At 43.6% G+C, this 13,587-nt stretch overlaps 1 protein-coding gene across 1 annotated transcript; it reads right to left on the bottom strand.

Annotated features, from left to right (window-relative positions):
- Window positions 1-1,313: 1,313 nt before the first annotated feature.
- STOML3 (stomatin like 3) lies at window positions 1,314-10,124 on the bottom strand. The gene is made up of 6 exons (XM_009816420.2): window positions 10,073-10,124; window positions 6,463-6,564; window positions 5,510-5,634; window positions 2,844-3,063; window positions 1,663-1,796; window positions 1,314-1,514 (listed from the first exon to the last, which is right to left on the bottom strand). The coding sequence occupies exons 1-6, from the start codon at window positions 10,122-10,124 to the stop codon at window positions 1,314-1,316; spliced, it is 834 nt and encodes a 277-aa protein (XP_009814722.2).
- Between the last annotated feature and the right edge of the window lie 3,463 nt (window positions 10,125-13,587).

Genomic DNA, 13,587 nt, shown 5'->3' on the forward strand with positions numbered 1-13,587 from the left:
CTGTCAACCTGTGGAGAGGGAGGAGCCCACGCTGGAGCAGGTTTGCTGGCAGGACTTGTGACCCTGTGGCAGACCCCCACTGGAACAGTCTGTTCCTGAAGGATTACACCCCGTGGAAAGGACACACAGAAAGGACCCATGCTGGAGCTGTTTATGAGGAACTGCAGCCCGTGGGAAGGATCCACGTTGGAGAAGTTCATGGAGAACTGTCTCCTGTGGGAGGGTCCCCACGCAGGAGCAGGGGAAGAACGTGAGGAGGAAGGAGCGCCACAGACGTGTGATGAACTGACCGCATCCCCCATTCCCCGTCCCCCTGTGCTGCTCAGGGGGAGGGGGTAGAGAAAATCAGGAGGGACGTTGAGCCCAGGGAGAAGGGAGGGGTGGGGCAAAGGTGTTTTTAAGATTTCGTTTTATTTCTCATTATTCTACTCTGACTTTTGATTGGTAAAAAATAAAATTAATTTCCCCAAGTTGAGTCTGTTTTGCCCATGATGGTAATTGGTAAGAGATCTCCCTGTCCTTATCTCGATCCACGAGCCTGCCATCATATTTTTTTCTCCCTCTGTCCAGTTGAGGAGGGGGACATGATAGAGCAGCTTGGTGGGCCCCTGGCATCCAGCCAAGGTCAACCCACCGCACCCAGCTCTCAGATTTAGGAAATGTGACTGTAATGCATGGCTGTACATTCTCTTCCTTTTATTACAGAGCTTATAGAAATGTCAGTGATATTGGCAAAATCCAGCTGAGGTCAGTAAAGAAAGTGCTTTTACTCATATAAGGTAGCGAATAGGCTGTTCTACTGACATACCTATTATCCAGTAACTCTGTTAATAATCTCAAAAGAATACCTCTAAGGTTATGGGCCAAATCCTTCTTGCCACTCCACAGGGCTTGAGTTAAATGCCAGTATCTGACCCTTTTGTTGTGTGGAGTATGTCAAGAGCTCACAGGTTCTTGCTTAGCAGACAAATCACCAAATAATTGCTACACTCAAGACTCTGTAAAATGTGCTGAAAGCATCATTAAAATTTCATATTAGGTTTAACATAAATTTTATATATTTTATTGTATTTTAAATATTTTCTTCCATTTCACTTGGAGATGAGTCTAAGCTGAAACTGGTTAGTGCCTGAACTTTGCAAATGCAGTCTCCTAATGTGGGAGCTATGTGTGGTTATTAAACCTTTTTTACTGTTATTTTTGGTACAGAGGACCAAAGCATGCTTCTACTTTAGGCCTGATAATCTGGAATGCCTTGCTTCCTGGGAAACCCTTTAAATGTCTCTGCCCAAGGATCTAGCATAGAAGAGTCTCTATCCCCCTCTATTTTTCTGCCCGAAACTCTCAAGCAAATTTATAGGGAGAGGGAAGACAATGGTGGAATTATTCTCTGCGGCCAAGGTTGTTAACATTTGCAGGTAGCGTTGCTGAAGACCTGCTGGAGACTCAGCCAGCGTCATGGAGGCCTGCTTGAGGGCTTTAGAAGCATTCATTTCTCTTTCTGCTGCCACAATCTGCAAAGCAAGAGAAACGGAAACCACATTGAGATACTGCCCATAGTGGGGAAAATACACCTTTACAATGAGGAGAAAACAAATAGTCACTTGGATGCCTGGGACAAGGATACAGGAGCTTGGAGGTAGACATTGCTGTGGGTCTCACCTTAGCTCTTGCCTCTCGAGCAGCCTCTGCTTCGGCTGCCATTGCTCTCTGCATGGCTACAGGAATCCTGACATCTTTGATCTCCACTCGGGCCACTTTGATTCCCCACTGCTCCGTGGCACTGTCGAGGAGAGGATAGCCTTAGGGACAAACACACCACCCACCACAAAGAGCGCAGTGATGGCAGAGAGAAAACCACGTGATGTACCCTGCCGCTTGGGCAGAAGGAAAGACAGCGTGTAAACCTGCCTAACAGAAAGACGGAGCCCTCCAGGGGTACTAACATCCGACTTGGTGTTGTACAGCGAGTACCGCAACCTTATGACACTCTTGCTGATCAACACCGATGTCTGAGACAGGGTGTCTCCTGTGTGGCTTCTCTACTGTCTCCTAAATTATGATCCCCATCTTTTCTTCAGGTGGGCACTTACCAAACTTCTCCCTTTTACAAAGTAATACTACTGCAACTTCCTAGAACCGCATGATGCTGTAAAAGCACGTAAAAGGACACTACGAGTGAATGACGCAGCACAGCCCTGCGGCACTGGCATGCTCTTCTGTGCTCAGGCTCCTGGGAGCTACTGCAACCCACGTCACCACTGTGCTCCTGCTCTGCCCATGGCTGCTGTCCTGGCTGGAGAGGGGTACACTCTCTCTTTTATCTGACTATGCCTCGACTCTGACTGAAAAGCGTAAATCAGGTTTTGGCTTTCTTCTCTGCTCCCTCCTTGGCTGCCAAATTAAAAAAAAAAACAGATGGCATTTTAAAGCATAAAACAACTCGGTTCTGTACTTTTAGTTGTTATGACAGGAGATACAAGCCCTGCCTTGATGAAACCTCCATCAAGGGTCTGCTCAAGATAGACCTTTCCACAAGCAGCAGACTTCTTTCTCACTGCTTGCAGTAAACTCTGTACAAAGACTAAACTGATTTATTCAACTGACTGGATAATTTCAGAATCTTCATTACTTTTTGATAGGAAATAACTGTTCTTCAAGAACCTTGGGAAATATCTTTAGAATAACTCTTTCTTACTCTGAGCAATGAGATGTATAATTGAAAAAAACCATAAAGGAAAATTTTGCTATAGTTGTTGAAGAAAGAAAGAGAGATTATTTCTAATCTGCTACTTCCCAGAAAAAATCTCCATGTTGTCAGTGAATTTTGAGAGCCAGATTTACCTGAATACTGCGTGCAATCTCCCCACGAGCTGCCAGGAGCTGAGCCAAGCTCTGTGTACCCAGGAGGTTTCTCAGGGTTGTCTGTGCCAAGAGGAAGGTAGCCAAATGGACGTCAGTGACGTTAGCGACGGCGCTGACAGCGCTGTCGATCCTGTAGCACACCACCCCAGCGACTTGGGTAGTAACAGCATCTTTTGTGAGAATCTGCATTGCAGAAATGTGCAGAATTAGAGAAGGATCCAATAACACTCCCCTTGCTAAGGAAAGGGAATATTTTTTTTCCTTTAGTGAGGAAAAGGCCTGATAATTCAAGGAAACTATGAATTTTGTTTGGTTTCTCTGTTATTCCCCTGAGAAATAACTTCAAGGAAGTTATCCTGCATCACCAATAGTTTAAACCAGGGCAAAATGTTGTACATTGCCTTTAGACAACTGTTTCAACAGGAAATGAATCTCATAACCTGAATGATTTTCTTCTGCAATACTAAATGATGGTTATCCTCTTCCTTTCTGGTAGAAAGGACCATTACTGGTTTTATACATTGCATGCAGACTGGAAAATCCGTTTTTCTTTCCCTAAACAACGTATTTTTAAGAAACACCAGCAAATTAAAACAAAAATGAAAAGCAAAGTGCAAGAAATTATGAGAAGAAACTTTGAAAAATTTTTAAGTATTCATAGAGGAGTTGTGCCATCTTTTGCCAGACAAGCCTCTTGTGCCTCAGCAGGTAGCTGGCCTCAGCAAACTGCTGATGATGCTCCACTGTCTTCCGTCCTCAGCATCTTTTGCCTGCAAGTAAGTGCTTCACAGAAGCCCTGCCAACAGCTGCAGAAGCCTTGCCAAAAGCTGCTAAGCCTTGTACAGCACAACTGCTGTAACCATCTTCCTTCCAGCCTTCCGTTTTGTCAATAAAATGCCTAAAGATACATCTCTCCATTCCTGCTTGGATCTGAGTTTTGTGGATGATTGTCTGCTAATTCCTTTTAATTTAAGGAGATTTGTTATCCATATGTAATTTGCCTTTTAAGAAACATGTAGGCTGTGCATACCTTCGAGCAGTGACTACAACATCACTGAAGGCTTTTTTGAATGGTGAGCTGCGTGCGTGTCAGATCCAATTTTATTAGGACATTCTATTCTGGATATTTTACACTTGTCTATTGCTTCATTTCCATGTGTGGAATAACAATACAATTGGGAATTTTTTAGCCTCTCCTCTCTTGTCCTCTCTGACTCCCATTTGCAGTTCTACCCCCCCTTCCTTATCTTTTATCTCACAGTTCTGAACATCAGCAAGAGGAGTTTGCTTGGCCTGCATGCAGTGATGCATGTGCAGGTTTTCATAAGTAGAAGTTTGGAAGTCAAAAGATACAGCAAATAAGCTAAATTCTATACAGTAGCTCACAACTGCAAGACTATAAAACACCCACATTATTTTTGATCGCGCCACAGATCAGCTTTATGTTTTATTTCTGTTTTAGATGGCTGCTAGAGAATAGGTACCCTGTACAAAGCAAATGGATGGAAATATCCACAGGGTGAGAAATGAGCCCACCTTATTACCACAGCTGTCCTTTCTGCTATGGGAGGTGACAACAGTGAGGTTTTGCATTTTCAAATAATGGAGGGAAATGCAGATATCTGCAAATAACATGAATTTATTGGAGCTTAATGGCCTAGGGCACTGGACTGGGAATGGGCAGATTGCAGTTCTGGTCTCAAATCTGCCATGAGACTTCTGACAAAACCTCCTTCCATGCCTTTGTTTCGTTTCCCCACTTTAGATCATAAGCCATTTATGGTACAGTATGTGTGTCCCCAGGAAAGACATCTCCCAGGTCCAGATTCCTGCACCATATTAGGAACATTGTCCTAAGATCTGACCCGTCCTGTGATGGAGTCCCCACTCTCCCTTCACTAGAGAGGGGGACTTGACAACTATTTTTCTAATCTCAGCACCTTGCTTAGGTGCCCAGAGCCATGCAGAAGAGCTCTGCAGCTGCCCTAGCTGCTCTTTGGACCACATGGCTGTTCTTCAAGAGGAAACACAGTATCTGGAAAGGACTTTTTCCTCTTATTTCCACTTCCAGTTTGCCCAGTTTCATTGCACAGAGGTGGTAACTGCACCAATGCAAATACCTCATGTTGTTGGGTTTGGTTTGTATTTGTGATTTGTAACCTCATCCTAGGTGACTGTAACAAACTCTGTATAGATGCAGAGTGTCCTTGCCCTGACACATTTGCAATTTTCAGAGCAGAAGACAGCTGAAGAGCTGGCAGCAATGAGCAGTGTTGGAAGTGGGGTATAGGGAGAGTGGCCACAGGCACCCAAAGAAGTCTGCAGCAGATCTGAAGATTGAATTTAAACCTCCCCAGTCCCCCACAAGTGTCTGCAGCATGAACACAACCAATTGTTGTCCAACGTACTCAACAGCAAAGCCATACCTGGTATCAAGGTCCTCAACCTTCTGTCTTGTGCTGTGACAGGGGGGTGGCTTTATCTTCTCTTCAGAAAAACAAACAGCCTGCAAGTAAAGGAACTGCAGCAGAGAGGATCATCTCTCTTCATAGCACCCCCTGTGCTATGAAGAAGGATTTCATAGACCTCTGCAATTCTTTATGTGGTTAATGTGCATCATAATAAAATAAAAACAGTGCATCATAATAAAATAAAAACAGTGCATCTTAACAGAATAAAACTGCATGCATTCACCTGGTCCCTTTGCTTTCTCAGACAGTATACGTCCCAGCCGAAATACAACAGCACATTCATATTCTCTGATAACCTAGGACAATATTTCAAATTTAGAATTTTACAAATAATTCCATTCCTGCTCTCTGGACTGATTTTTTTTAATCTTTGGCATCTGTATTGAATGTGAAAAAAGTACAAATAATATAGGAACCAACAAAGCTGCAAGTCACTAGGCATTTTATGTCTTCTCCTCACCTCATCCTTTGCTGGAAAAAACTCAGACTCTGGCCCTGTAAATATTTTACAAAGCAGATCAAATATGAAAGAGTTACCACTGATCTAATGAGGCTACCCACAGCTCTCTCAACATCAGTGCTACACTCAGAGTAGCACTCACCTCAGACAATCTACCTAACTACTTTGGTTAGTGTATTAGGACTACTCAAGGTCTGGTGTTCAGGGCAATCACTCTGGTAACTCACCCCTAAAATTGCTTTAAATTAATCATATTATGCTCATGCCTTGAAGGGACTGTGGGTTTAGGTTGTGTAGTCCCTCAGTGCAGGGACTTTCTCCATTTTTCATCAGTATCCATGTTAATCACTATTGCTGGCAGCATCAAATATGAGTTCTTCAGAAGAGTTTGTATTCTCCTAGTGTTGTTGTAAAGCAGGGAAGTTTAACTGATGATGGAAGTTGAGATGGGAAGAAATTAAATGAGTAAGTTGTGGTGATACAGAAAGTCAGTGGAAGAACATGGATCTCTTGGTCGCAGACCACATCTTCACTACAAGCCCTTACGATTTCCAAAAAGTGAATGTAAAGTGCCTTGTTTTAACAAAATCAATAAACCAATAAATGTAAGTAACAACGATAATCATAGAGCATTCTTTATGTGTCCCAAATCCCAGTAGTTTAGCTTGATACATGCCCAGATGGAAATAGGAAAGGTAATAAGCACCAGGAGGAAAGAAAGGGAAATCAGGATCCAGCCACAGACACCAACTCCTTCCCACCTGTCGGCTATAAAAAAAAAATAAGGAAGAAAAGCAGCGAATGCAAATTTTGAAAAGAGTTCTCTGAAGGATGTAGATCTAGCCCACTGCAATCATAAGGGACTGCAAAGTCCACCGAGACTCATTCCCTTTTACCTCCCTCCCATCGCTCACTGAAAGCTATAAAACACCTATCCAAACATTCAACCTTATGTCCCTTCTGCCCCAAGGGTTAACAGGTTTAGCAAGTACGTTCTGCAACAGGAAAGAAAGAGGAAAAATGAAAAACATTGCCAAAGCTGGGGGCTGTGAAGGAGAAATAAATCATTGGGTGAAGTATCCGTAGATATGAATCTCTGCCAGTGTGCCACGGCTGGGGCAAAAGATTCAGTTTGTATGAAACAGGTAGTAAGGAAAATGAGGGGAACTCCTACTGGCTTTAGTTGAAAGTTTTCAGGAATATTGATGGACCAGTTCATTCACTGGACCAGAAGCTTCAAAATCAGTGCTTGTCAAAATGCACACCCATGCATTTTGAGCAGTTCTTTCACTGCGTTCAGCTCTTCTCATCCCAAAATTTCATTATAATGAAATTTCATTATTTCATTATAATGAAATCAAAACACATCAAAATAATTTCATCATTTTACCACCTGAAGGGAGGACAGTGGTGAGTTGTTGTTCAAGTACTAAAAGTTTGGGAGGCTCTTTGAAAGGGAAAGGTGATCAAGGAGCTGCTGCTCTTTGAAGAGCAGCTGGAGCTGCTGAGGTCCTCACAGAAAAGGCACGGAAGAGGGCAAGGAGCAAAACAGGCCAGTCCTGCCAGCAGGACAGAATGCTGCAAGGTCAACTGAATTCTGTTAAATGCAGAAATGCCTTGGATCAGGAGAGTCACGAGAAAAGCAGAAGCATCAGGGATGCAGGCTGGGCTAGCCCTAAGGGCTGCCCAGCTGCCAGGTTTGGGCCAGAAGAGGGGTTTTGCAGGAATGAGCATCAGCAGATGGGAAGCCGAACGCCACAGCCTACGTTTCCCAGCGCAAGGGGAAGAGGCAGGAGAGAAGACAGAAGGCTCAGACGTCTCCTCAGAGAACCTCCCCCACGCTGATGCAAAGATGCCGCATGTTTTGGATATGTTACCTCAAAGGTACAGGGTAGCACTGGGAATTTCAGACATCAAATAAAATTCATATGCAGATAGAAACTGATAAATAGAAAAGACAACAATTCATTTTATACGTTGCGAGAAAAAACTTGTCACCACAGTGAAACAGCATGAGGCTACCTGATCTGTAAGGCACAAGCTCACAGACCAGCGGAGCAGGACTGACAAGTTTGTCAGAAAACCCCAAGCAACCCTGGAGGAGGAGACTCTACACAGCCCTCCTGCAGCTCTTTCTTCTCTCGGGTGCATAGCTGCGCTACGTGCGCTGGCAACGAAGTCAGGTTAGCTGCAAACCTGGGTGTTACAACCAAGCCTTTTGCTGCTTGGAGTTTTTGCCTTCCTACTTCTGAGGTCCCTGCTGCAGATTTAATCATTCACACATAAATATGTTTGTGTCCAAGAGGGTCAAGTTTCAGGCATCCCTTTGTTTGCCCTGAGAGCTGGGCACAGAATCGCTGCGCCAGGAGCCCGGCTTTCCTCCTGACCCTTTTCAACAAACAGTAATTTGAAATCCCTGGTTGTTTAATGAGGGATCATCAGCCATGCTGCAATCTGTGGTAGGAAAGATTTGAGGAACTCCCCTGAGTAAATTACCATGCAAACCTCAAGGCCATGTGTTTGAAGACAGGACTTTTAAGATTTAATGTGAAAATCTTTAACGCTTTCACTGCTGCTTGTTTGCCATACAGTGTTCTTCATGTTACACTAGTGGTGTGTCAGACTACAACAGGTACATGAAGTACCAGCAGTCAAGCGTCTTTTAATCAGTGGAAAGAGATCAAGGAAACTTGTGGAATGGGCATCATTCATAATTTTTTATCTGAAGCTTGGGGAAATGAATCACAAAGGCATGTTTTGTTCAGCAGAACTCAGCGTTTTCCTCTATTTCACCTAAATTATTAGCTTACAGAAAAATGTCTGAAGATCTTTTTCTCCAATGCCAAACTTGGTCATGAAGAACCTCTTCAAAAGCAATTTTGGATGGTAACATCACCTGCCATCACCCATCTGAGACCACTGTGATGATGCGTGGTAGGAATGACACAACCCACAGATGGGGGGGAATGGCTCGGAACAAATGCCCACACCCTGCAGATTGATATTCAAGCAGCTGAGAAGAGGTAGGTCAAGATATCACTTATCACCACTATGGACAAGAAGCACGCATCCAAAACTTGACAAAGTACAAGTGAATCCTTCTCCATAAAAACTGTCCTAGAGATCCTGTTGCCAACGTAGATTCCAATGAAAAAAGCAGGATATGACAGTATGCCTTTTTAACAGTGAATCCAGACCTAGATCTAAAAAAACACCACAAATGTTCTCAGATTACCCCAAAGTCTCAAACCATTTAACCACAAGACAAATGGAAGGTTCTAGAAAAACACAATAGTGAAGAATAAGGATCAGTCACAACCCAACATATCAGGGACCTGGTTTTGCCATGCCTATATATGGGTTACAATAGTCATAACCACCAAAAACCTCACTTGGGACTACAGTCCAGAGCAAACCAAGAGCTGCAATGCACTGTACAATGTGAGAGCTCATCAATCAGCAGTTGTGGAAAAGCTCCAGGACACTCATAAGATTCACTTTGTTTTTCCTTAATACACTCATTTGCGGTTGGACTTTAAAGGTCTTTTTCAACCTAAATGATTCTATGATTCTGTGATCATGAACACACTTGATACACAAAACTATGATGTGGATGTCAAACTTGAAAAGCTCATGTCCATGTTGTCTCGTGAGGAATATAAAGAACAGTGGGCAAAAATCTCCCAAGTCTCCTACAGCAACAAAGAGAGAAGGAGTAGCCTCAGCCTTTTGTAACCGCTATGCACCCTCCTGCTTTCTACAAGCACCCAAATCAATGCCGCTGAGACTCATGCTTGTCCCACTGTACTATCCATACTAATGGCCAGACACAATGGTGAAAACAGCACACATCATTGCCAGTAACAACTTTGGTTTGGCAGCAGTTCCCTTGCTTGAAGAGAGCACCAGGTAGGTGTTCATCACACAAGTCCAAACACATCAAGTGTCCTTTTGGGGCTGAAAAATTCTTCTGCCTTCCCTAACTATCTCATATTTTTCCCTTTCCACCCCATCCCTACATACAGAAGTGTATCAATAGCTGAATCAGCCATTTTAGCCCCTGGGGTCATTTTGCCGGAAGGTAGATCCTGATATGTGTTGGCAGGCAGTACAAGGTAATTTGGTCTGTCACTCACAGTGGCAGATCCTGAATTTTCATATCCAGCCTATGTGGGAGACATGATGAATGCCTGGATTCAAGTGTACTTTTTTTTGTTTAGTTAGTTTTGCTCCTTTTTATTGAGAAAAACACACACACACACAAAGCTAGGCTTACCAATTAGATGCTCTGTGTTGTTTTTCTTGGGCGTCTCTCTATGGGGATCCATCCCATTCAAGGGAAGCTCTGATACCGTCACAGACGAGATAGCAGCATACCTTGAAACAGCACAGCGCTCATGCGAAGCGCTGAAGAGAGAGGCAGGGTGAGAGGAGAAATCCCCACTTGTACGAGAGCCCTGTGGGAGTTAGTTACCCTGGTGGGGAGGGGATGTTTACAAAAACAAAGTCTTGTGGATCAGAGCTGTCTCTGATGTAACTCCATGGTCTTCTGTGGCTGTCTTCTGGCTGCGGATGCACTTGGCCCAGCTGGTTTTACACCCCACAAAATCCAAACTGGAAATTATTTCTATGAATCAGTAATATCTGCCACCAGAGAGAAAAAACAAGGACAAGACAGAAAGAGAAGATAAAGAGAAAACAAGTCCTATGAGGAGCGGCTGAGGGAACTGGAGTTGTTTAGTCTGGAGAAAAGGAAGCTCAGGGGAGACCTTATCGCTCTCTACAGCTACCTGAAAGGAGGTTGCAGAGAGGTGGGTGTAGGTCTCTTCTCCCAAGTGACAGGTGATAGGACAAGAGGAAATGGCCTCAAGTTGCACCAGGGGAGATTAAGACTGGATATTAGGAAAAATTTCTTCACTGAAAGAGTTGTCAGACATTGGAACAGGCTGCCCAGGGAGGTGGTGGAGTCACCATCCCTGGAGGTATTTAAAAGACATGTAGATGTGGCACTGAGGGACATGGTTTAGTGGTGGACGTAGCAGGGTTAGGTTTACGGTTGGACTCGATGATCTTAAAGGTCTTTTCCAACCTAAATGAGTCTATGATTCTATAAAGCCAGAAGGTACAGGTTGAGGACTGCTCCTCTGCTGTACACCTCTTAATATTACGGGGATCAGCTACTGTTCAGATCACAAACACTAGCAACATAAATAACCCTCCAGGTGAGGTCCCTGCGCTGCGTACAATAGCTCATCACACACTTCTTGATACTGTACATCACAATAGGTTGAACCCTGTTGTGCTAGATAACCTAAAAACCACACTAAAAGCATTTCAGCTCCAAAGTCTCAAAATTTTCCCCCAATAAGAGTGTTTTTCACAAAACACTTTTTACTATTGGCGATCAGACCAAGCACAGCATTTCAGACTCCGCCATTTCTGAAGGCTGCAGCAGCAGCAAGCAGCCTTCTCAAAGGACACAAATCTGTTGCTTGTTACTTGGGAAGTGAGAGGTGGCTTTTCGTATGCAATTGATGAGTTTGACATACAGCTGCATTAATTAATTAATATGGCTGTTTTCTGTGGGTATCCATGATCTAGAATAGCTTTGAAGATCTGGCTCCAGCTTCATTTCACTTCAGTCTTCACCCCTGCCAGTAATCACACTGGCCCCAGATGGGCCATTCAAAGCTGACTGCTTCCCAGAGAATCCTTTCTCAGCTTCACAGAGAGGAAACTACACCATTGAATGGATGTTTTAAATCACAGTGAAAACCATAAGCACAAACAGCTTGCAAAACTGGGACTGACATGCTTACTGCAATACCCTCCCAAATATGTGACAATATCCATCTGAAGTCATTTTCCCAATTATTTGGCTTCTCACGCTGAGCTGTCCCGTTCAGGACAAATGCCTACTAGTAGGGCAGCAAGGGTGAACAGTTACAAGAAAAATGTGCTTTAATTATTTCAGAAGCAAAAACATAACATGCAAAACTACCCTAACATCTTTTTTTTTTTTTAATTTTAGAGCAACTCAGTTTTCTTGAAAGTAACTTTATTCCAAGCCATTTGAACTCCACAATCTACACAGCTGCTTACACCATCAGACAGATGAGAAAATCATACTAAAATCTAACAGAAGTAATTGCTCCCTGCTGTTTATTGATAATTCCCTGAGATGCTTGTAAATATAGCCCTTGAAAGGTGACTAAAGCAGATGGTGTTTTTCTTTCATGTTCAGGAACATCACTGTATTAGTTCCTCCATGTTAACTTCAGCTGCATTTTTATTCCCTGTTTCAGAAATCTGAAGTCAAAGGCAGGGCAATCTTAATCCTTTCTCCCTGGGGCTATACTGGGTCATGTGGATAACTCCTGTCCCGAAGTGCTATAAAACACTCAGAGAAGAAAATACATGAGGGCTCCAGAGCAAAGCAGTTTACAAGCTGCAAGTTCACTGCTGCTGAACAGGCTGGCACAGCCCTGTGTCACAGAGCAGTACCACAAAGAAAACCAGTTTGAGTCCAAAGCCACTTTAGCAGGACTTAGGAGCAACATTAGATAAATGCGGTTCAGGTGGGTGGCAGTTCAGCTATTTCTGCAGTGTGCTGATGTAGCTAAAGCCTTCAACTTCTGTTCCGAAAGCAGCACAAAGGCTCAGGTCAGGCACAATGATTAGGTGCTTACCTGTAAGCAGGCCATTCTCCAAGAGCTCTCTGCACCAACTGCTGTGTTTGCAAATGGTACCAGTCCTTTACAATTTCCCTAAATTGTCCAGTTGTTCCCACTTATCACCCAGTTGCAGAGACTTAACCCACAGACCAAGCACCCACTTCAAAATTTGTTAAAACCAGAATGGGAATTCTTACACACAGCCACTTCTGAACAGTGCCAATCCCAAAGTCATCAGGCAGTCCTCAACCGAGATTCCCATGTAACGAAGTTGTAGGTTTCCGTTTGTCTTTTTCTGACCTTTTTAGGCCTGTAATACTTTCCTTCCCATGTATTGGGCTTTGGCTACTCCCTAAAGATTTCTCAGTCTCGTCTTTTCCTGGCCCTAAATTCTGCCCCCAGAATAGACACTAGCCTTTTTGCTTCAGGCTCGTCATTCCTTTTCCCCAGATTAAAATTTAGAAGGGACAGGACATAGCGAAGATTAACAGCACCATCCTATTGCTTGTAGGGACATCCCCATGTTGCTCCTCCTCCTCATGAAAATGGCATCAGCTTTCAATAGCTGAAGATGGGGAGATCACAGGAGGCACCCCTTTGGCTAGACTTCGCTAGAGCATGAGCAAATATGAGAGACAGTCAGTCAAAGGGATCGCTCCCATCTCAATCCAGAAAGGAAGGCAATTCACAGGAAAGTAAGAACGTTCATACAATGGCAAGTTTCCTTTCAGGCCTAGCCAAAAAGCACAACACTCACTTGCCAATCAGAGGAAGAAGACAGAAAACTGCTGTTTCTCTCATATTCACGACAGCTGCAATTAAAGCACTTGAACGAAATACTGAAACTTGTACTCGCAAACATAATCCCACTATGTTCATAGCTGTTCCAAATAAAGATTTTATTTCAAAGAACATTTCACTACACCTTATCTTTGCAGTCTGTCAACATAGCTGAAAAATAGCAGTAACAGGCAATTTGAACAATGAAAAATCATAGTTAGTCCAGAATTAAGTCAGACAGCAACAGTCCTTTCCCAGCTCAGGCTCAGCGTAAGATCCAGGATGGTTTGCCTCAGAAGCAGACTTTTCCTTGGCTTTTTAAAAATGGTGCTCAAGT

This window comes from Gavia stellata, chromosome 1 (genome assembly GCF_030936135.1).
Source record: "Gavia stellata isolate bGavSte3 chromosome 1, bGavSte3.hap2, whole genome shotgun sequence".
Classification (NCBI taxonomy): Eukaryota; Metazoa; Chordata; class Aves; order Gaviiformes; family Gaviidae; genus Gavia; species Gavia stellata.